The sequence below is a fragment of the Narcine bancroftii genome, chromosome 4, assembly GCF_036971445.1.
Source record: "Narcine bancroftii isolate sNarBan1 chromosome 4, sNarBan1.hap1, whole genome shotgun sequence".
NCBI lineage: Eukaryota > Metazoa > Chordata > Chondrichthyes > Torpediniformes > Narcinidae > Narcine > Narcine bancroftii.
The window spans coordinates 112795613-112820994 of NC_091472.1; the positions used below are offsets into that span (position 1 = coordinate 112795613).

Below are 25382 nucleotides of genomic sequence, written 5' to 3' on the forward strand. Positions count from 1 at the left end.
CTCTGCACATATTTGGAGGGATGTCGAGAAAATGAACCGTCCCTCTCCCTTCCTCTGTCTAAAATTGCCACAAATGATGGGATGTTTGTCAGCATCTGCTCTGCGCTGTGCTATTGGCTGTGGTGTCGCTGGTCGCTTGGAGTCGCTGTGTACTGTATACATAGGTGCACAGTGAGTGAGAGAGAGAGAGAGAGCGAGCTGGGCTGAACGGAGAGACATTCACTCTCTGGCTTTCTGAGAGAGAAAAAAAATGCTGCTCTCTTCTGCCGGCGTGACTCCAGGATCTCAGCGCAGCATTCAGAGCTCGGTCTTCCCCAGTGACAGGGCTATCGTCTCCCAGGACCATTGAGCAGACGCCGCGGGATATCGGGACAGCCCAGTCAGTCTCGAGGAGTGAGAGACCTTGAGCCATCGTTATTATTGTTCTGAGTGTTTGTGATTAATTTATTTTCCCCTCACCCGTCCCTGGAGGAACTTTCAATGTATTTCAATGGCAGGTGCACAACCAGGGGTGCATGCTCTTCAGCTCAAACCTATCTGCGTGCCTGAAAACTTAAAGAAAGGAAACAAATTTATGAAATGGGATGATGTGAGTATGAGACTGAGGCGAGCTGCAAGTGGTTTTCTTGCAGAAGGGATAACCTATTATTGCTGACGAGGGGAAACGCCTGGTTTGGGGTGGTTGTCCCACTTCGGCGAGCGGTCTGTGTGAACACGAGAGGTGATGTTTTAAAGTGGCTCCCAGCCCCAGCGCTGGGATCCACTGGCGCGGCCCAAGAGGTGCGAGCGGACGAACGGCCTCTCCGCATCTCGTAGCGGCCGCTGGCAAGAGGGGAGACGGGGTTTGAAAATAGATCACTGGTCCCATGTCAGCCGGAGTCTGAACACGTTGGCCTCAACCCCTCCGACTGTTGGCTGGCTCCATGTCTCGATCCCTTCAGCCTGATTTCCTCGCGTCACCCACTTCAATGTGTTGAATGGCACTTGCGTGATGCTAGTCTCCTGTCCTCTCGGTTCGCCTGGATGCAACTCGTGTCATTTGTATCAATGTGTGTGTGTGCGAGAGACGGGCTGGCTTTCTTTTTCTGGGGTGGGGGTGTTTAGCAAACGCTGTGATTAGCTCTGTCGCTGATGACATGTCGTTAAATACCCGATCTGTGTCTCCATAGGTGTGTGTTTGTTTGTCTCGGGAAGAGTGAATTGGTCTCGAAAGAAACCGGCATGTTCACTCCCAGTAGTTGACGTTGCGCAACTCCGCAGGTGTAGCTTTGGAGCCTGTGTGTGAATGTTACCTTTGGCCAGTGCGGTGGCTCTAAGAATGTGTTTATTGCTGTGTATATTTAACCCGGTAGGTAGCTTCACCGGAGGTATTCGTGTGTGTGTGCGAGAGAGAGAGATGATTCGTGTGTGTTTTAGCCAGTATGTACTTAATGCTCCGTTTGCACTTGGTCCCATGTCCAATGGTCGGTATATACTGAGCGCGCGCGTGGCTGTGTGTGTGTTCTCCAACCTCTGTAACCCAATTATTGGTGCACTTAATAAGTGAGCATCTTTTCTGCGTGTTTATGACCATTGTGTGTTACTTTTGACCGTGCGTTACTTGATCTGGGTGAATCTAAAGGTGGACGTGAGAGCGATAGGACTGGAAACTCTTGCCAGATGTTTCGGGCTCAAGTGAGAAGGGCTAAAGTGGTGGGGAAACGCACAGCCTCGAGTTTGCGCCTTCGTTCTGCCCATGCACCTCTCCTGCTGTCTGCAAGATCAGTAGCGGTGCTTGTTGGTTCACCAGAACCATGCCAATTGTCAACTGGCGACCAACAACACGCTGCAACCCCATTTATACTCGGGCATTTTGAATAGGCTAACTGGTGTTCAATCTGGTCTGCCGTTTGAATCACCCGGCTACCTTTCAGTATTCGCATTATTCCCCTAATCTTTCGCTGGCATGGTGGCTGCTGCCAGCCCCAGAAGCAAACCGAGCCTGGGGAGGCAGATCCTGAGGTCATTGGACACCCCTCAGTTCCTTTTGGTAATTTGATGATAAAATCATATAACCCTGTTTCTGAGGGTCTTGTTGAAATCGATTTATATCACTTAAAAAATCTAATTCGTACAAAGTTGGTAGTAAATTAAAACTATCCGTGGATTGATAAAAATCATTCTTTTTAAAAACCCTGTTTTCCATTTAGGACAGTGACCCCTTTCAACGTGCCAAGCTCAGGGAACAGATGCTGTGTATCTCAGGGGCAGGCGAGAGGTCAGAAGTACTGGCCTCCAATCTCCGTGCTGGCACGCTGCATTGTGCAGTGCAGGTCAGGAAAGGAACTCCGTGAGAGTGGTTCTCTTCTGAGCATTTTGGGCCATGAAGGAACCACACCGATCATCAAATTCTGGCCTGATATCACAAGGAATGATGGCAGGCTCAAATATAGATTTTTATGTAATCTGAAGAAGCTCCAATTAAAACTGCCACAGCAGTTTTAAACGCGTGGGTGCCAGATCAATACAAAGGTTTCCAACGGAACTGTCACAGAACACTTTATCTCCTCCATGCTATTTGCTGCACCTGTGGGCATTTATTAGATGCACTGTGAGGAATGAATAGTTGTCGTACTCTTGCAACCAAGTCCATAACAGTTTATAGTTGTTCATGTCACACAGGCAGGCATGCCTTCAGTCTGTAAACATAATCTTCAGTTATTCTTGTTGCATAATTGAAACAGTAATTGTTATCCATGTTGGATGCAATTATCTCTTTTTATATGCCAACATTACTTTCAAGACTGTGGCGAAAGAATTATTTGCCCCAAAACCTTGGAGGATTAAAGCAGCGATGAAACAGCTTGATTTTTAAAAAAATTGAACTTTTTAATCATAGTAAAAAATGCCATAAGTTGTTTTAGTGAAATGTTAAAAATGGTGCACAAGTTTTGCATGCACACGTGACCTTAGAAATTTCCATTTGGAGGTAATTGGTGTTATTCATTAACACCTTTTTTAAACATTAAGCAGTTACAACAAGTGAAAAGAGAACTTTATGTTCACTCTCTTTCCTGTTGCTAGGACTCCACAACTGTAACTCCCATTACTTTGAAAGTGGATTCACTGGGATTGTTCCTTTACTGGACAGATCAAAACAAGGTAAGAACATTAGCTCATTTTATTGTTCAAGACTTGCAACAAGAAAGCAACTATCACCGTTAATTGATTTCCAGTGGCATTATGGAATTGGACTGCTTGCACTACAGGGTGCACAAGTTTAAAGTTAAGGGAATATATTTTTTCCACCCACTTCATAAGATGAATATCACTTGTGTCTTCCTACTTAAAGATCTGTTTAAATGTTGTGCTGATGCAGCATTGATTTGCTAAAGAATCATTTTGAGAAATCTTACTCTGTGAAATTTGAACCCTGAAAAAAATGACGCTGCCACTCAAATAATGTGCAGTCAAAATAAAAAGCAGCTGAACTGGTGAGAGCTGTAAATGTCATTTTTTTCCCCCAACTATTTTGATTGCTCTGAGGTATGTTGTGATTGGCATGGAGAGAAGGTATTTTCTGTTTTGCATTAATCAGAAAACGTGTTGGAAATTTGTGGCCCACTGCTCTTACATTCCTTGAAAGAGGGGAGTTTAATCTTTCCACAAAGATAAGTTAGCTAAGATTTAACCAAGGGTAACACTTCAATTTCCAACCTGTTTTCTTTCTCTCATCTATTTGTTGATTAACAATATACCTCTTCTGTTATTTCTAATTTCAGCATTTGTCTTTTTTTTTTGCACTAATCCTCTTCTAGTTTTTTGCACTAATTCTCTTCTAGTTTTTTGCACTAATTCTCTTCTAGTTTTTTGCACTAATTCTCTTCTAGTTTGCTTAAAAATATTTTTAGGAGCAAGAATAAATTTTGATCACAGCAGCTATTTTTAAAACAAGTAATGCAATTACTTCCAAACACAATGCTTTAAACTATTTTGAGACCTCTGTGAAATGCAAATTGTGTTTTGCTGCTTCTATTTTTATGCTCCCAAATTCCTTCTCTGGCACTGAAAGATATTTTGTCTCTAGGGAAGCTCGGACAAGCTTGTTGGGATGTCCTCAGGCTGTGGATGAAAGCAGCCATTTAGTTGAAGAATTAACTAAACTTTGAGAAGTATTTTGTGTGATGTTCTTTGAGAGGATCGCCTAGCTGAATTTGCTTGTTAAGTTGTAAATTGATCAAAAATTTCTGTTTTCAGCCAGCTGACTGCCATTGCTGGATCTGTTGTGTAATGTGGAAGGACCAAAGTAAAGAGATAGCAATGTAAATCCATGAATTATGAAAGTCTGAAGTAAGCTCGAGTCCAAATGCAAAGCAGGTTGATCATTAGATTTATTACGTCATGATCAAACAATAATTATGACCATAGAGTAAATGTGTAAGATGCTTTTGGTTGAGTGTAACATGAAAATGGGATGCATCCTGCATTATCAGTGAGCCTCTGGACTTGTGGTAACATTTATAATGCAGTGAATTGTGTTCCTTGAGTTCTCCGTAGTATTCTTGTTGTGAATTCCAGCAGGACAACAGGTCCGATTTAATTGGAGGAACACTGCTTCCGGAGACTTATTCAAATGTCAATTCCCTTTCTACTTGAGAGTCAACCAGATACATCTGAGGAAAATGTTGGAAACTGTCAGATATAACTTGAGAGATAGTAGGATATGAGCCAAGCAGAATGTAAATTCTTTCTCATACTGACGATCAATGCAGCCAATCTTATCAGAAGCAGAATATGGGCTGATCAATTATCTATTTCAGATTTTTAATAAACTGAGTTTTTGAGATATGCAAATGCTCTAGGATGATTATGCTTGAAATAGAAAATATACACAAGATTCAGTTTTAGAATCTTCGAGTGCCTTAAAACTCTGCAGTTATGATGCCGAGCGACAAAAGTCATAATTAGTCAGGGTGAACTCTGCATGCTATTGCTGGTTTCATTCAAGTATACTAGCAAAGAGCATTAATTTGCTTTGCTTTTTAAAATTAATTTAAGGGAAATGGGTGTTGCTCTGAAGCTTGATATTTAATACCCATCTCTATTTGACCTCGAATTGAGTGGATGGTACACTATTTCAGAGAGAAGTTAAGCCATGAAAGCTAGATCATACAAGGAAGGCACATGCCCATTCACAAGGACATCAATGATTTAGGTGTGTCTGAATAACCATCATGTGGTTTCATTCCATATTTCATTTGGAGGATTGTCTGTATCTGATCTCCAACACCTATTGCAGCAGTCCATTGTCCCCACAGATTTTAAGTCGCCGCCATTTTTCTGGTACCAAAGAGGGCAAGATTAACAGGCCTTGATGAATAATGCCCAGTGGCACTGACCTCCACCGTTATGAAATGCTCTGAGAGCTGAGTGATGGAATGCATCCAAGCATACATCCCAGAGATATTGGACCCATTTCTATTTGCCAACAATTGAAGCATTCCATTGATGATGTTGTAGCCTTGTCCCTCCACACTGTCCTGACGCACCTGGAGAATAATGCCTCATATGCCAGGATGCCATTCATTGACTTCAGCTCAGTCATAGCCCAGAGGCTGATGGAGAAACTATCCTTGTTGGGACGATACCAGTGGCAGAGCTAGAGGGGGGCGGGGGGGGAGCATCGGCTCCCTCTGAGCACAATCTTCAAAAAAGGTGCATTTTCAACAATTTTAAATTCTTCAGTTCCCTTGTGCAATAAAAGACAAACTTTCTTTTTAAACTTTATCGCATGACCTTGAAAGAACTTTCTGGATTCATTCATTATTTTATTTGACCAACCTCCTGGTGTGTTGAACTGTGAACTCAGTCTCCTGTGATGTGCTGGTGGCCGCTGGCAGCCTGGCATCTGGGGAACCAAAACAAACAGACATCATCACCACCGCTCTGATGCCGAATGATCCTGTGGAACTTCACAAGTTACAACCCTGATATATGCAAGTTTCATAAATAATAACACTACTACTGAAACGTGAAATTAATGAATGTAGAATACAATTTTGTATATTATAGCAAGGTAATGAAATGAATGCGTGTTTACAAGCCAAAAGACTTTGGCACCCGTAACCTTGCCAATGCACTTTCCTTGCTCTCTGACCATTCCCCTGACTTTTGGTACTGTAGTCATAGATTTTTGTTTAGATAAAGAATGCTATGGAGAAAAACACTAAGCTGAAACTCTCTAGGTGGGACAGAAAGAAGAAGTTGCAAATAGAGAAAAAATTGTCAAAATGTCAGCGATTGGATGAGTATAATGAATTTAAAATTATTTGATTTGTGTCGTGGCACCTTATTTTGTGCTCACTCCTCCTAACTCCAGAACCTGGCCATACCCCTGCTCAAAAACCTTTCTCTGTAACTTGATTCTGGACTCCTAATGGAAAGACCACAGTCTGTCTGGATTGGCAGCAGAACGTCGAGTACCATCACATTGACCACTGTGCACCTCAGGGCTTGTGATCAGGGCCCGCTTCTATTCACACTGCTGACCCATGACTGCACCGCCAGATCTAGCTCCATCAAAATCATGAAGTTTGTAGATGACATGGCAGCCTCATCAGTAACAGCAATGAGCTGTAATACAAAATAGAATATCACATGAAATGGTGTGATGATGATGACATAGACAAGACAAAAGATGATTATGGACTATAGAAGGAGCAGACACAACCAACTTCCACTTCACATTAATGGTCCAGTAGTGGAAAGAGTGGAGAGTGCCATGTTCTTCAGAGTTTCACTTAAGAAGTGACTGATCCTGGACTATTGTCACTTGTCAAAGAGGCACAATAGCAACTGCACTTCCTTAGAAGGCTCAAGCAGCAAGGCTACCGGGTATCTTTGTCAAGTTTCTACTGGAGCTCTGTCAAGAGCATCCTGCATTGCAGTGCAGTTGTTCAGAGTCGGTTTGATGGGTTCAAAAGGAATCAAGGATGGGGACGTGTAATGAACAAACAGTGATATTATTTATGCACGGGAACTTGCAAAAGGGCACACGCTGACAGACCAACATACACAGCACATAGACACGGTATGCCGAGAAATGAGGGATTAACTTCAGCACCCACTGCCCACAGTCACGGTATACAGAGAAATGAGGGTTTAACTTGTTCAACACCCACCACCCACAAGCACAGTATACCACATTACAAATAAACAAGTACATTCACACAAACCTGGTCTCCAGTGTAGCCCCTGCTCTCAATCCAGGATGGGCCCATTTTCATTCGGCCCTCCGGAGCTGCAGGGCTTCAGAGATGGTTTGAAGGCAGCCGGGGGAGGAGAGAGGTGTTCGAAAGGGGAGATTACTTCTGACTAGGTGCCAGCCAGAGAGGTCTCATGGCCCTTTGCAATCCACATTCTGACCAGGTTCCAGACGGAGAGGCCACATGACTCTCCACAATCCATACTCCTACCTGGTTCCAGACGGAGAGGCACTGTGGACTGGAGAATGCTGTTTTGTCAAGATGTACTGGTAAAATCAGATGAATAAATTTGAATATAATCTAGAATGAACTGCAGAAGCCACATAATCGTTGCATTAAAATGGAGTTTGGGCATATTACTGGGTAGGAAGGGTTTGAAAAGATATGGACCAAATGCAGGCAAATTAGACTAGCCCAGAATACTAACATGGTCAGCATAGATGAGTTGGGCTGAAAGGCCTGTTCCATTCAGTATGACTCTGACTGTTTAATCACTTGAATTTATATTCCCCTGTGGTCAGTGATCTGTTTCAAGACCACTTATGGTGCCACTCTATTTAGTGGAAGGATGTCTAAATTATCTCATTCTGTGTGTTGAGAACATCTAGATTTTTACTATTTGTGGGCTTCTGTTGAATAAAGATTAATGGGTGATTAGTTCAATTATCCTTTCCATGCAAATAATTCCCTTTCAACCTTTGCTATGGATACTTCTGCTTGAGGATTTTCATACTAATAAATACAGCAGCCAGATTTTCCAAGCTGCCATGTCCATTCTTTTCAAATAGGATATTCAGTGTCTAACAGTGATCAGTAGTAGCCAGTCACCTTTCACATTCAATGTAGACATTTTTTTCTAGGTGACTGATCAATCCCAGAAATTCTCAGTTCCAATGTTCCATCACTGGACATAACTTTTTTTTTTGAGCTATTTGCATGGTAAATTGATGTTGCTTGTCTCCAGCTCTCCCATCCCACCCTCCTCTCTATTTATTAAAACAATGAAATGTTAGCTGAAGTATTGTATATAAATAACTGAAGACACTTGAACACTGCAATCCCGTGACTTGTGATGAAAAATGTTAACTCAAATGTTTGGCATTGAATGCATTTGAAATTTTAATATGTATTTTAAAATGTTTTTAAAATCTTCAGAATTACAATTCAGAAGCATTTTCAAAAGCAATTGATCAAAATATGGAGCACACAAATATGTATGGGTATATATCTGATGGGGTCACAAACATTTTGTAAAGAGGTTCTGCCAGGCCATAGTTTCTACATTACAAGTGATTTTTTTTTAATGTCTACACCATCTGCAGTAAAGTTAAGATATCCTGATTTTGTTAAAGATACCCTGTAATTTCTTCATTGTAACTGAGTGAGGTTTTTTTGAAGGTGAAATTATGGTAAAACAAGACATTTTTAAAAGATACAATTTTTAAAAAAAAAGTTAGAACATGTCAAAATTTAATTCACCTGCCCATCAATCGCATTTTAAAATCACCATAGACATGAAATGTATTGAGAACTTCAAAGTACCTGCAGTATATGTTACTCCTGTAGGTGGTGTGTTGTTAAGTTAGTTTCTGCTGAAGTTAAATAATAGGTTATATTTCTAAATAAGAGTATACTTCTGTGAAATTGTGCACAGAATTGCTGCAAATCAAACAAAAAGCTTGGGTAAGAAATATTTTAACTTTCTTTTGGTTATTTATCTTTTCTGTACTCGGGAATATATCTATTAAAAGCAAATAATTTGTTTGTTCAACATGGAACTTTTCTCTGGAAGAAGAGTTGTGTTCTTGGAGAAGTTGATGAATTCACATCTAGATTCTGAAGAAATCAAATTCTCTATTGTATTTTGTTAATTGTCCTGCCATACACGTGCAGATATTCTGAACATAAAGGGCGGGGGGGTTTGGGTGGAGAACGGTTGGTGTAGCGGTTAGTGCAATGCTTTTATAGCGCCAGCGATTGAGACCGGACTTTAAATCCTGCTCTGTCTGTAAGGAGTTTGTATGTTCTTCTCATGTCTGCATGGGTTTTTCCCAGAACCTCTGGTTTCCTCCCACTGTTCCAAACGTATTGGAGTGTAGATTAACATGGGCTCGTGGGCTGAAATGGCCTGTTAATATGCTGTATGTCTTTTTATATTTAAAAAAATTAAATGGTTTATATACAATGATCCTCAAATACATTTCATTTTCTCATGTACTCAGTTTCATGGCACCATTTTGGAAAAGGCAAAGCAGCACCAGGATTTAAAATCCCAACCCAGTCACTTTCTTACTTAATCTGAGGCAATCCTTTAAAGTTGATTAAGTCCTAAATACTCTGAAGTTCTCGATCTATTTTAGCATCAGAGATGGACAGCACAGAAACGAGACATTTGGCCCTCCACACTCGGTCTATCCTGTTTGCCTGTCTACACGAATCCCATCGGCATGCATTAGTACTGTATCCTTCTATGCCTGACTATTTTAAATTGCTGTCCAAATGCCTTTTAAACAAAAATAGCTAACTTCAAAACCTCCTCTGGTTGCACATTCAGGATATCGAAGACTACTCGCATTACCCTAATGAGAAAAAGGTTTTGATAATCTATATATACTATTTATACCCCTCATCTTGTATACTTTAATCAGATCTCTCTCACTCCAAAGAAAATGGGCAAAGAAAAAATCCACCTCTCCTTGTTGGCCATGGACTCACATGATTAATGAGATTGCAGGTCTTTTCTAGAGAGCAACTTCTGATAGTTATACCTGGAGCCTGCGCAGTGGAAATGTGTGAATATTGCTTTTATGAAACTGTCAGCTCTTACACAACAGCAATTTTATTGTTATTCCCATATGTAACATTGCTGGCACAACAAACCAGGAGTCGGGCACTTCAAACTGATGCAGCAAAGAGTCTGATGCCAAAGGATATATTTGGGCAGGTGGTCAAAAGCTAAGTTGCAAATGGATTTGAGGATATTTCTGAGGAGAGGATGAGTAGAGGTAGGCCTGGTGGGACATGGAGTTCTCTCATTCCTGGTCCTCTCTCTGTTTCCACTGAGGGGATACTCGATAGCAAAGTCCCCTGATCCTATGGTGAAATCCATATATAGCATGGCATGCAGTGGGTAGAGCTGCTACTACATAGCCCCAATGACCCAGATTCATCAATCCTGACCTCTGGTGCCACCTGTGCAAAGGTTTGTATATTTTTCCTGCTTTCTCCAGATGCTCCAGCTTTCCCTTCCTCTCTCACCCCAAAGACTTCCAGGTCAATTGATTTGTTGTCATTTTAAGTTGCTCCCAGTGTACTGGTAAGTGATGGAGTTTTGAGGAGAATTCACGGGAATTTGAGGAGAATAAAATTTGGACATCATAACTCAGTTCTTGATAATCACCATGGACTCATTGTCTGAAGGGTTTGTTTCCATGCTGTTGACTCGTTGGCTCAAGGGCTCTGCCCCAAGATCTACCTCCCTGCACAGCTGGTCTAATTTCAATCTGCCATACATTTTCAGATGAGGTTGCTTTTCTAAACTGATTACTGTTTCAAAATAAGGTAACATAGCAAGCACAATTTTGAGGGAGATGATGGGGTATGGTTAGGGTAGGAAAATGATGGTGTTTGCATCAAGGAGAATGAGGAGGAAAATGTGTGGTGGACAAAATCAGATGAGATGGAAGGAGAGTGGGGACATGCAGCAAGTGTATACATGAGTGGGATTAAAATAAGTCGGGAAATTTAGTATGAAAATGAGTGGATAGAGAATTTAATTTGATGAAGGTTCAGGAAATTATTGGAAGCTATGGGATAAATGACATTCCTGATATCAATGTAAAACAAAGGGATTATTGGGATAGATATACTGTCCCTTCTAAATGTACACATCATTCTCCTACATGAGAGGAGGAGGAGGAAATTATAGGTTAGGAGTAAAGCAACAGTGTCCAGGGATTGGAAAAAACCCAAATGGAAATGAGACTGAAGGAATATTATAGGCAAATAACAACAATGAGAGGAGAGAGATGTTATTACCCACTGTGGGGCCTTGAGCTAAGGGAGACTGATGGTGTACAATTTACTGTCACTGGTTGGTAGCTTTTGTGCTGAATGTAGAAACGACCAGGGAAAAAATATTTTAAAAATCTTATGAAATAATTAGCTGAACCACTGGGGAATGAGCTATCATAATATCCTCAGTTCATTAACATACACCATTATGGCTTGGCATGTGTCCAGCTTGTTAAGGAAGGAATGTTATCTGCAGCACTTTTAAAAGAAGAAAAATGATCAAAAGCTCAATATTGCCATCTGTAGCTTAATATTCAAATATTATATTTTCCATTAATTGGGATTTTGTTGCTATTTTTATCTTGCTCAATTCAAACATCATTGTTAGGAAATGATTTTGCACGATTTGGCAAGTGTAGCTGCTGCATTCAGATACAGCTGTTTATGGAAAGTTCTCCTGTGACTTGACCTGCATCTGTTAAAGGGGGGCTCTTGCCACATCATCCTTGAACACTCCTATAGGACTCTGGCAACAGCACAATTTGCACCAAAATCTCTCCCACAACATGAAGCATCGGGTATTGCACACAAGTAAGAAGAGTACAGAAGTTGAATGTTCCTCGGGAAATTATGAAAATAAGGAATTGGGAAATCTTGAGTCAAGAATACACATTACTAAAAGTTGAAATCCTGGATCTCTAGACAACAAATGAAAGCAAGTTCAGTGCTGGGATTTACTTTGCCATGCTATCTTTCAATTCTATTGCTCAATGTGATGCTCACAATAAAGTTCAGATTGATCTCTTGGAGCATGTGGTACATTTCTGATATCAATGTAAAACAAAGGGATCATTGGGATGGATATGCATTTCTGCTTGTCAAATAAGCAGTAAATAGAAGGTGCTAAAAAAATTTGCTTGGGTAGTTCTAGTGAAGTAAGATTACCTGGAGAGGTAAAATAAGCGCTTTTTTAAAATCTTGAATGGTTAAGGGAAAATGCTGAGGAACATTTTATAAGGGGGTAGGTGAGCACACAAGGAGAAAGTGGGGGAAAACATAAGTACTGACCTTGATGAGCTTTGCCCAATGATTTCAGTCTTGCATGTACTTTGGAGTCACAAAGGCAACCATAATCACCCCTCCTGCATTGGCAAGTAAATTGTTAAGTTACTCCAATTTCTTGGAGGCCATTTGATGATAAAAAGATGAGAGAAGACATCTTCTGTGGATTAAGGGAACGGAATGCTGGTGTGATGTTGGGAATGTTGTTTCCTTAGTTGGAGGGAGGTTTGAGTGGCCAGATTCAACATACAAAAAATGTGATCAGGGAGCCCAGTATTTTGGCATGTCAAAATTAATTGGAATATAATGATAAATAATATTTGGTAATTGAAATAATTCTATTTTGTTGACCATGTGTACAAAGATGGCAACTTGTTTTGTAAGTCACACCTTCAGCTTTGTGAAACTTCCCAAATATGTATTGGCTGGCCAGTTGAATTACTCCATCTTGAATATAGTTGCTTGGGTCGAGTGCTGTAAACATAAGAAATAGGAACAGGAGTCGGCCATCTGGCCCATCGATCCTGCTCTGCCATTCAATGCGATCATGACTGATCTGATGATGGGCTCCCTTAATTACTGAGATAGCCTCTATTACTTCCATGGGCAGTGAAGTCCATAGATTCACCACCCTCTGGGCAAAGCAGTTCCTCCTCATCTCTGTCCTAAATCTACTACACTGAATCTTGAGGCTATGTCCCCTAGTTCTGGTCTCCCCACCAACTGAAACATCTTGCCTACCTCTTGCATCTTAAAAGTGGCACTCTGGTATTCGTCACCTGTTGAAAACCAGCAAGTTTACTTGTCAGCTGCTTCTAACTTGTCATCTCTAACCCAGGTCTTGATGTAAATATGAAAGCTGCTTGCTTGTAGTTCACATCACTTTAGTAGCTGTTTAATTAACTTCCCTATTCAGGTGTGTATTGAAAATGAATGAATTCATGATGTATCTGAGGTATCAACTAAGTGGGATGCATGCTATTATATTTGTTGTTGGATACTGGTAAAGTCATTAGACTGGAAGTCCCTAAAGAATGGAATTAATTAATGGTCCTCAGCTCCAGAAGTGAAACATTTCTACATCTAATTGTTAGCACAGTGTAACCTCTTGCAATAAGACTTCATTCAGAAGGCCATTTGAGGAGTTGAGTGCCCTGGTATGTGCATTTGAAAACATCTATCTTGAACTTGAATCATTACAAGTCTGGGTTTACACAAATGAGGCACAGAGAAGTGCTTTTGCTGACGATCCTCAATCAAAATATGAAATCTATCTGATTTGGCAGCTATGTTGTAAAGAAATTGAGGAAAAAGCGTGCATTACCAAAGTGTATTTCAGAACAACCAGGAGCATATGGAAAATCTCTGAATGTGATCTCCATTGCAAAGCATGAGAAAGGCAGACAATTTATGTGTGGCGGAGTCCCACAGATAGCAATGTGATGGTGCAAAGCACCCAGTGGTGGGGGAACTTGGTGGGGGTGGGGTTCAAGCAGCAGACTACTTACTTCTGAGATGGTGACCAAATACTCAATTTTAGCAATACTGCCTGAGGGATACTGTGTGATGCTGGGACTTCACTGCTCTTATTTTGAATAGTGCAATGGGAATTTTACATTTATGGTGAGAAATTAGATGGATGTTTAGTTTAAAGTGTAGCCTGAAAGACCACTACATAAAGTTCAGTGTCACATCAGACTGGGCTCTGCGTCCAAGCCCATGACCACAACTTGCTGAAAGCAAATCAATTTTTGATGTTGCATGTGTGGTCTTGAGAAAATATGCTGCCATCAGCACACTTTGTAAACTGGGAGTTTCAAACAATTTATACACTTCAAAATTTAAAAAAAACAAAAGTTACATTATTGCTGACAGCTACACATTACAGAACCATTCATTTCGGAGCACATCCAGACCCAAATCGGTTCATCCTCCTTTTTGAACTTACTTGAAAGCTGTTTTTACCTAAGTACCCTGTCTCACTACCTGTTCCAATTTTGTATCCCATATAGTTTCTCTACACTATCACTTTTTATCCAGACAGTCTTCTCTTTGGTCAACTCTTGTCTAAAATCTATCCATCAATTTTGTCAAGTAAACATAGCTGCCTGAAAAGTTTGTCGCAGATTCCATGGCTACTGTTGATACATTTTTTATAAATGTGAAATTTGATGTTTATTTTAACTGTAGTGAATGTATTAGAAACCCTTCAAAATCAATGCCAACTTCTCATTATATTTAGACAGTTATATCATAGATTTTAACTTTCCATAAAAAATGCTTAAAATTACAATGATAATAAAACTGGTGTTAAAAGGCACAAGTTATTTGAGACATTAGATTTAGATGGCACTGAGCAATTAATCTTTTCCTGCCTAAGATTATATGACTACAGAACATGGGTTAGATGTGCATAATAATGAAACAACTGGTTATTTCATGGTTCATGAGAGTTCTCGGCAATCTCTTGGTCTGCAGCAGACCATGTGCTAATGGGATTCACGTAATGGTGTTGTTCCAGAAATTTGACCCAGCATAGATGTCTGCAGTGTTTGCAAGTTGGACTGGTTTGGTATACAGTCTGACCCCAAGTTAAAAATGAGTTCTGTTTCCTAGGTCTGTATTTAACTTGAATTTGTATTCAAGTCGAAACAAGTACATAATCTCCTTATTCAGCATCAGTTAGTCAAATGTTTATCTTAGTATAGAGTATATATTTTACCTATATATGCATGTAAAACATTTAAGAAACACTTCCAAAAACACTATCTTAAACATGATACATAATTGAATGGTGTAGGATAGTAGTTTCCAAAGTTGTCAATATAGACCCCTGGGGGGGGGGGGTTGATTGGACTATTCCAAGGGGTTGAAAAATGGCGGGGGTCAATAAATGCCAGGGGGTCTTTTGAACTTTTGGGGTTGAAAGAATTGTAGAACCTAAGGTCCCCACTCCTGCTGGGAGCCCAGTGTCCTAACATGTTGTTCAGTGATTTGGAAACTCACAGGTCTGCCCCCAACCCTAACCTAGGGGTTCCCCTCCATACAAACTGGCATTGCTCTGTGGTTTGGTAATTTGCTGGTCTGCCACATCAGAGCAGAGATGAGGGGGTGGGGGGTGGGGGGGGTGGTGGGAAACTGATTCCCATCAGTGTAAGGCAGCATAGTGCAGGGAGCCTAATCACAGCAGGGACAGCAAATACAGCCACTTAACTTTCTCTATTTTGTAGTTCAGTGCCTATATTTCAAATATTTTAGAGTCTTGCAAAATATTGTGAGGTGGTTTAAAGAGCAATAACAATAAAACTTTAATGTTCCAAATTTAAAAAAGAGCATTGTACAGCATACTCTCTTGCGATACTGACTCGATCACACTTGAACCGGAAGTTGACAGCATTCTACTTCCAACCAGTTTGTTGACTCATAAGTATGAATTGTTCATAAATTGGATGTTTTTAACTTGGGGGGTGCCTGTGGTTCTCCTGGGCACTTAATGCCTTTGTCCTTTAAGGTGACAGATTTTGTGGGTTTGGGAAAAGTTTTGAAAGAAACTCTGACACGATGCAGTGGACTGTGTACATTACAGACAGAGTATAGCCAGGGGAGATGCAAAGGTTTCACATGGCCAAAGGGTGTCTGTCAATTGGGCTCCAATGCCATGGATAATGAGCTGCTTTCAGGATTGTTGGAGCTGCCTTCATGCAAGCATAGACATATTCCAATAAAATCCTAAGTTGGGCCTTGTAGCTCATGGCAGGGCTTTGAGAGTGGAGAGTGTGGAGATATGTAATTAAACCTCGAGGTCACTAGGGGTCATCCCGGTGACCTTGTATATAAAGCAGTCCAGAGCTACAGTCGAGCCTTCCAGGTTTGTCTTGCAGAGAGACAAGACCTCTTAGTGTACATATTAGTTTATTAAAGCTGTCTTATACTCACACTCTTCAGCTCTTCAGCGCTTGACGTCCTGCTTTGCGGAAACTGCCAAAATGTTTGGCCTGGAAGTCAGCCTGAAGAAAACTGAGGTCCTCCATCAGCCAGCTCCCCACCATGACTACCAGCCCCCCCACATCTCCATCGGGCACACAAAACTCAAAACGGTCAACCAGTTTACCTATCTCGGCTGCACCATTTCATCAGATGCAAGGATCGACAATGAGATAGACAACAGACTCGCCAAGGCAAATAGCGCCTTTGGAAGACTACACAAAAGAGTCTGGAAAAACAACCAACTGAAAAACCTCACAAAGATAAGCGTATACAGAGCCGTTGTCATACCCACACTCCTGTTCGGCTCCGAATCATGGGTCCTCTACCGGCACCACCTACGGCTCCTAGAACACTTCCACCAGCGTTGTCTCCGCTCCATCCTCAACATCCATTGGAGCGCTCACACCCCTAACGTCGAGGTACTCGAGAGGGCAGAGGTCGACAGCATCGAGTCCACGCTGCTGAAGATCCAGCTGCGCTGGATGGGTCACGTCTCCAGAATGGAGGACCATCGCCTTCCCAAGATCGTATTATATGGCGAGCTTTCCACTGGCCACCGTGACAGAGGTGCACCAAAGAAAAGGTACAAGGACTGCCTAAAGAAATCTCTTGGTGCCTGCCACATTGACCACCGCCAGTGGGCTGATAACGCCTCAAACCGTGCATCTTAGCGCCTCACAGTTTGGCGGGCAGCAGCCTCCTTTGAAGAAGACCGCAGAGCCCACCTCACTGACAAAAGGCAAAGGAGGAAAAACCCAACACCCAACCCCAACCAACCAATTTTCCCTTGCAACCGCTGCAATCGTGTCTGCCTGTCCCGCATCGGACTGGTCAGCCACAAACGAGCCTGCAGCTGACGTGGACTTTTTACCCCCTCCATAAATCTTCGTCCGCGAAGCCAAGCCAAAGAAAAAAAGAAAAAAAAAAAAAAAATACTCTCACTGCTGGTGTGGTTATTATCAGTACAGAGAGGTGAGACATTGACCATTGGATATCCAACCTCTGACCTGTTTGCAATACATTATTAATGTGGCTGGTCCAGCTGAGTCTGGTTTATGGTAATTTACAGAATGTTAATGATGCGGGCTGCCTGAAAGTAGTGTAGAATGTCGAGGGGCGTGGCGAGATTATTATGGATGGATTTGCTTGGTATTCCAGAACTAACCCTTTACTTTAAGGATGCTCATGTTCAATACTGGATGACATTTTTGTTTGTCTCTTTGTTGCAGTCATGGTCATGTCAGCACCATGAATATTTGGTTGTCTGTATTACCATTCCACTGCAGGACTGGAGATGACAGGATCTCGGGTGGATTAGCACAAATCATAACGCGAGTCACTTTGATGATGACATTTTTGGGCATGTGTCTCTGTCCATAAAATTGCACGTGGCACATATGCCTACATGTACATGAGTTTTTATATGCATGTATAGAGGCTGATTAGCTTTTGGTGATGTACTTTTACCTCTGATGGTTGCTGCGAGACCGGTTGAGTCCTTCCAGCTTCTGTGTTTTTATTGATAAACTTTCTTTAAAATAAAAGTACACAAAGTAATGTTACAAGAAGCAGGAAACATTTGAGGCATTGGACAGTGCAAGTGAGCATGAATACAGACCTTGCACTTGTGGAGTCATATTTTGGGGTCCTCTCTTAGTATCAGAGCAAGTGGTCCCCTCCACCCCTCCCTTCCTGCCTTTGTGACCTCTGGTCCCAAAGCAAAAGGAGATTAAAACACACTTGTTTATCAAATTTGCACAAGGAAAGCGCCCATATTGAAAAGAAATTCTTACTTTGTCGAGAATTGCTAATAATTTATCAAACTTGATCTTGAAATATTCTAAGGAGTGAATCCAAGCATAGAATGTAACATTAATTGAGGAGAAAATGCAGCAAAGTCCAATGGGGAGTAATTAATTTGCAATTCAAGACTTGGGGTCAAAGAGAACTTTATATTATACCTGATGCTATCCTGCGGGAGCTTGAGAACATAATTGGGATAAAGGAACCAAAGCTGCATGCTGCTGCTCCCATAATAATATATTACTTATCTTAAACAGATGGGGAGAATGTTTTGATATTGTATTGTGAATTCATTCTGTGTTTATACTGCTTAATCTTCCAAGATTTTTCCAACAGAAGGAAGCAAAAGATAGTAAATTTGTCACTCAACTCATTAATTTCATTAAAGGTTTCATGCCATGAAGGCAGTAACTTTCTAAAATTTCCTCAAAAAGACATTTCGGTGCAGAAGTGTGGATAATTGCTTCTTTATCAAAAGACCTTTATTTGCATTTGTGGCAACTGTGTACATTGTGATAATTTGATATACTATGTACTGCTGTTGTTGGTGGAGCCGGCAAGAATTTCGATGCATCTATACACAGGACTTGAGTATGACAACAAACTCTCATACTTGTAGTGCAACACTGGATGTATGGAGAAACCTGAATAGAAATCCCAGACTCCTCTGCAGCTGATTGCTGGGGTTGGGACCAAGGTGGAAGAGTCAGGGACCTGTGTCGGAGGTTACCTCACAGCTGGAGAGGGAAATCTACCTGTTGAACTTGTTCAGCCGCTCTAATTACATCAGGCGCAAGGAGAGCTCATTTAATTTGCATTTTTAAAATGAATTGACTGTTGATTTGAATGTTTGCTGTTTTTTTAAAAAACCTTTTACTTTTAGTTTCTTTCTAGTTCTACATAAGAAACTTTTACAAAATTAAAAAAGGACTGTGAACTGCTGCCTCAAACCATTGTTTTCTTTCTGCTGGAAGTGCACGCTTGATATTGACAATGATTTTTTAATGTTTTTTTTAAAATTAAACCCAATGAAGATTTTTTTAAAAAGTACATTGACAATGAAGGACTGGTGATTATATTTCCAAATCCATGTTGTCTGACTTGAAGGGAAGCCTGCAGGTGGTGGAATTCTGCTGCACTCATCTTGTTTGTAGAGAATGCATGAACTGCAGTGCATTTGCAGGTGACCAACATCTGAAGCTAGTGATGGGGGGGAATGAATTAGTGTGACTTGGGGTGGAGGCGGGGTGTAGAAGCATCAATGGAGAAGCCTGCTTGACCATTGATGGTATTGATCTGCTTGAGAGTTGTTGTGACTACACTCATCCTGGCTAATGGAGAGTATCATATCTGGCTTGTGACATCCATCTTTTGACCTGGTGGAAATAGTTTGTGGTGGTAGCAAATTGGGCCTTCACACAAGATATACTGCCTTTTGACGTATTCTTTTGTGATTTATGTGGCTAGTCCAGTTGATCAAGCATAATGACGGTGATCCATTGCTTGCCATGGATAGGTGGGTAAACTCTGGATAATCTTGAGGTGCAAATAGTCCTGGTTACTTCCCATATTTAAGTACATATGTGCAGAAGGTACAATAAAATTGCAGGGTGTAGTGTTACAGTAAGTCCAAAGTTCAGGCTATAGTACTGTTCATTTGAAGTTCACCAGTGTTGTACACCATAATAAAGATTCTTTTTGTGGCAGGAATTTCTATGCAGAACTGTGGACATCTTTCCTATAATTATTTGGAACTCCTCCTTTCATGGTGTTCTAGAGTTAATATGATCAACTTCAAGCACCACAGCCATTTCCCCCCTTCTGCGTGACTGACTGCAACAACTGTTGAAGAGAGCATCAGAGAGGGTGTCCTGGGTCTCCACAAGACATACTTCTTCAAATAGTGTTTGCTTCTATAAGTGCAAGCTGGGCACATCTGCCACTGGTAGACCTAGTCTGGGAGCTACACTCTTCAGCACCTGGCAGCTCTGATCTATGGTAGTTAATGGTGGAAATTGAAGTCTTCCCACCCAGGGTACATGGAGTCCTTGCCACTTTCAGTGCTGCTTCTAAATGTTAATTGTGAAGGAAGAACAGATTCATGAGCTGAGGGAGGGTGGTATGTAGTTGGAAGGAGGCTTTCTTGATTTAATTGTCTTGATTTCTTCAGACGTGGTATTTGGAATGGAGTTTTACATCACAGAAACTTGCCCATGTCAACCAATCTAGTCCTATGTGTCTACATTTAGCCCATATCCCTCTCCCCCCCCCCCCCCCACCCTCCAAGTCTATGCGCTACTATGGCACCACCTTTAGGGTCTAGCCTGCCATCCTCAGGGATTGCAATGGAAGTGTCTGTCTCACTCTCTACTGGCTCTGCTTTTTGAAAAATCAACCTAGTCTGGGTGGAATAGCTCTCCCAATAGAGGTGTTCTTCCAAGATCTACGTGTGCAGCAACCCTGCACCTGTTTCAGACCAGTATTCTGCAAGTTAAATCCTTTGTGTCAGCTGAAATTTTTTAATGAAAAGAAAGAAATTATCCTTCTGCCTTTTGGGTAGAGACAGGAGAAAAAATTGTGGGTTGATATATGTCGATGGCTGCTGCCATGTGGGTTAACATTTCCAAATGCCCACCAAGTCAAATATGAGTTGGATTGGATATGTAAAATGTTACTGACCTTTACACATTATTTTCTTTGTCTTACTTCTAAAGCATTAGTCAATCTGGATGTGATGAAAAGGGAATGGTTGGGAATCATTGATGCCAAATATTGTGGTGACAAGTCAGGTCACTGGGGCTTTTATAGAATGAATACTTGAAGTTGCTCATTGATGGTTGTTCATTTTCTCTGGTAATAAAAGGGATAGATGAATTTTGGTAAGAATCAGACCCAATGCTCCAAAGGGTCACTGTGTGTGTGCGCCAAGGACCATGTTGGCTTTGGGATTTCTGCAGCAAACTTGCATGTGGCTGTGGGATAACAGGGCCTGCCATTTGTGGCTCATTCGCACATCCCGAGCTGAGATGATCATGGGTGCCTCTGGTTTCAGACCAAGGTGTTAGGATCTGGGTTAGAAAGAGTCAGTCAGCAGTTGAGTGCCTCATAGAGGCAATGAGTGGGGAATGCCCAAATATTTGGGCCCTTTGATGTGGGAGAGAGATAGCATCCAGTGAGCAGAGAATTTATGGGGTGCCTTGTGTGTGCACTAACAATATGGGATGCCTTGTGTGTGCACTAACAATATGGGATGCCTTGTGTGTGCACTAACAATATGGGATGCCTTGTGTGTGCACTAACAATATGGGATGCCTTGTGTGTGCACTAACAATATGGGATGGAGACCAGGACACCGGAGAAGTGGCTTGGAGAAGAGCAGGAGTATTTATCGAAATGAAAACTTTGAAGGGAGCATAACTGGTGGGTTTCTCGTATTGAACTGGGTCGTACTCCAAGCGACCTGGCTCCTTAAATAACTGTACCACAAAGATAGCAGTACCGTGAAAACATGGTGACTGTGGATATGGACACTTTTTATCTTTTGGAAATTGTGACCTTGATTCCCAAGTAGTCATGGCAGTTAAATTTTTGGTCTGCTGTAATTTGACCTGAATATTTTTTGCATCTACTCTCTGCTCCAAAAGAAAGTGAGTTTTTGGTGAGTCAAGCTGCAGAACAATGCATTTGCTTTCTCTGCCCTGATCCTATCTTTAAGGGTTGTTGGTGTTGCAATAGTCATCATGTTTTCATTGCTCCATGCAAAGGTTAAAAAAGAAAAGCCACTTAACACTTGGTTAATCTAATTACAGTGTTAGAGCTAAATGGGGAAGGAACTGGGTAGGTCAAATGAGTGAAAAGAACTCGAGGAGCTTGGCTGTTTAACCTGATGAGTTCCTCAAGATTGTATATTTGCTTCAGAGTCCAGCATCTACAGTCTCCTTTGTGTGTACAGTTATTGCTGCTTTTCTTGCTGTGTTTTTGCAGGCTGGTAGGCAAATTGGCCATTGTAAATTACCTATTGTGTGTCAGTGTGTTGTAGAAATTGAGAATTGAAAAGAATGTGGCAAGAATTAAAAAAAAATATAGGATTAATGTAGGATGAGTGCTGATTGTCAGCACAGACATGTGGTTTGTCTCTGAGTCTGAGAATGGGGAACAAATGCTGTCCTTGACCAGATTACAAACATTGAAAAGAAGAATGCTGGATCTTTGAATGCACAAAACCGAGAGAGACCACAAAACAGCACCTGTTGCTCAAGTTTATTTCTGGAAGTCCAGAGGATTCTGTGATCATTGATGAACATATGGCTTGTAGGTCACTGGCGTGGTGTGGGAAACCCATCATCCAGTTGGCAAAGCAATCTGCTTCAAAGAACTGTGTAATGGTCATCAGTTAAACATTTTAATAATGTTGGATAAGAGATAAACATTGGCCAGACACATTTCTTTCACTGAAATAGAATATTCTGCAATATTCTTGAGTTCTGTGTTGTGTATTGACCTATGTGTTGTATGGTTTTATGTTAAAAAGTGACAGTTTGCCTTAGAGGGCCAAAGTGAAGGTGAAAAAATGGTCTAAATGTTTCTGGACTTGGATGATAAACCACCACTGGGGGTGCTGTGGAGTGGAAGGAGGCCCAGAGCATGAGTCTGGAGGACAGTTTAGAATGTTGGAATTTCTCTCTCTCTCTCTCTCTCTCTCTCTGATCTTTTGGCTTCAGTTTGCCAAACAAACTGAATTTTGTTTATGATCTTTGCTTCAGTTGAGATCGAAGTTTTGTGAGTCTTGTGTGCTTGTTTTGTGTCTAAGTTTTTCTGTGGGCTGGTTCGAAGTGTAGCTTAGACTTTGATGACGTATGTTATATTTAGGCTGCGGAATTTATTAGTTTTACACTGTTATAGGAATTTGCATAATAACCAGTGGGCATTGTTATAAAAGGGGGGGATTTTGAATGAAAGTTTGAAGGTGAATTTTTTGTTAATAAAGTAACTGTTCATCTTTACCCCTGTGTGATATGCCTTCTTTGTGGTTGCTGGTTTGATCTTGTAACATAATTTGGGGGTTTCATCCGGGATCAAACCAATTTGGAAGCTTTAGGGGCGATTGACTTGTGCATAGTTATCAGTCGTCTAAGTTTGACTCAACCTCCAGCTTGAAATTAAAAATAAACGGTGAGTGTATAAATCACCAGCAGAAAAACCAGCCACTATGAATATGGACCAGTTCATAGCTAACCCTTCAGTGGTTAATTTAAAAATGGCTAAAAAGTCACAACTGATGGTTATTGTTGGTGAGTTAAAACTTGGAGTAAGAACTGGGATGAAAAAAAGGAAATTGTCTGAAAAATTGTTAAGCACTACATAGGAAAGGGGTATTTCAAGAAGCTGCATTAGAACAGTTTACAAAGGAGAAAACTACAGAGTAAAGTTAACTTTGAGAAAACTAGAGGTAGAGAAAAAAGAGAGGCAGAAAGGAAAGCTGAACAGGAAGCAGCAAGGCAGGCAGAAAGGGAAGAGGGAGAGAGGGAAAAAAGAGAGGCAGAACGGAAAGCTGAACGGGAAGCAGCAAGGCAGGCAGAAAGGGAAGAGGGAGAGAGGAAAAAAGGAAAGCTGAACGGAAAGCAGCAAGGCAGGCAGAAAGGGAAGAGGGAGCGAGGGATAAAAGAGAGGCAGAAAGGAAAGCTGAACGGGAAGCAGCAAGGCAGGCAGAAAGGGAAGAAGGAGCGAGGGGAAAAAAGAGAGGCAGAAAGGAAAGCTCAACGGGAAGCAGGAAAGCTCAACGGGAAGCAGCAAGGCAGGCAGAAAGGGAAGAGGGAGCGAAAGAATGGAAGCATGAACAAGAACTAGCTAAATTAAAGCTGACCCGAAGGCAAAGAGAGTGAGAAGCCCAAAACCCATGTGCTGGTTAGGAGGAGGAGTTTCTGGTCAGTAGAGAAGTGGTTAGTTCTTCCATTTGAGGAAGCTGAAATAGACCAGTATTTTCAGCATTTTGAGAAAGGAGCTGTAAATTTAAAATGACCACCAGACCAATGGTCCCTCCTGCTACAAAATGTTCTTGAAGGGAAAACTCAATAGGTGTACTCGTGCCTCACGGTACAACAAGCAGCTGATTACAAATTTGTAAAGCAGGCTATACTCTGATCTTATGAACTAGTTCCAGAGGCTAATAGAAAAAGTTCAGGAGTTTTATATATATATATATATATATATATATATATATAAAAAAAAAACAGCAACCCAATCTTACCTGAATTTTACTTCTAGGAATGTTGTGTGTTTTGATCGGTGGTGTGCCGAAATGAAAGTAGAAAATAACTTTGATTTATTGAGGGAAATCATCTGATTGAGGAGATTAAAAATTGTTCTCCTGATGATATTCAAGTATACTTGGCAGAGAAAAATATAAAAACTTGGCAAGAATTGGCTAAATTCGGAATATGCTTTAACCCACAAGTCTAAGTGGACACCAGGGAAAACCTTTCAAAGGAATACTGCTGATAATCCAAGTAGAGAGAAAATCTAGAAGTGAGGTTAAAGGAAGAGAGGAGGAGAAATGGGTGAAGAAAATTTTTTCAAGTGTTATTTGCCACTATTGTAAGAAGCCAGGGCACATAATAGCAAATTGTCCTGCACTGAAAAGGAAGAAAGAGAAAGGGGTGGTACCAACTGCCTGTGTTCAGAGTGAGAATGTTAAGGATATTTTGAAACCATTCCTGACTCAGGGTTTCATTTCAGTTAAAGAAGGATCCAATCAAGTGCCAGTTAAAATCCTGAGGGATACTGGAGCAGCCCAATCGTTTGTATTAAGCAACATTTTGAATTTTGGTGAGGAGACTGATACTGGAGATGTGAATTTAATTAAAGGTATTGGTGGTGAAGCAGAGCCTATACCTTTAAATAGAATAGTGATGAAAACAGACTTGGTTAATGGGCCAGTTACGATAGGGATAAGATCAAGTCTGCCGGTGGATGGAGTTTCTCTTTTGTTAGGGAATGATTTAATAGAGGGTAAAGTCATACATGTGGTGAAACTCATTGGTTTATGTGTCTGACAAGGATTTGGAAATCTACCCTGTGTGTGCCATTCCTAGAGCAATGTCTAGAAAAAAGGTAGAGGTAGAGAAAGTCTGTGATGATCCTGTAGTGGAGGCAAGCATTGAGGACAAACCTAAAGATCTAGTTTTGCTGTTGTCAAAAGAAGAATTAATAGCCAGACAAAAGCATGATCCTGATCTTGCTGGGATAATAGATAAGATTCTGTCTAACCAGGAA

At 41.1% G+C, this 25382-nt stretch overlaps 1 protein-coding gene across 5 annotated transcripts in view; it reads left to right on the plus strand.

The window, feature by feature from the left end:
• The first annotated feature begins 218 nt into the window (after window positions 1-218).
• plcb1 (phospholipase C beta 1) overlaps window positions 219-25382 on the plus strand; it is a 1044484-nt gene continuing 1019320 nt past the window's right edge. For all 5 annotated transcript variants that reach the window (XM_069932441.1, XM_069932442.1, XM_069932443.1 and 2 more), the window contains exons 1-2: window positions 219-589; window positions 3064-3141. In XM_069932441.1, the coding sequence (XP_069788542.1) occupies window positions 491-589; window positions 3064-3141 (177 nt within the window). In that variant the 5' untranslated portion in view covers window positions 219-490. The remainder of the gene's footprint in view (window positions 590-3063; window positions 3142-25382) is intronic.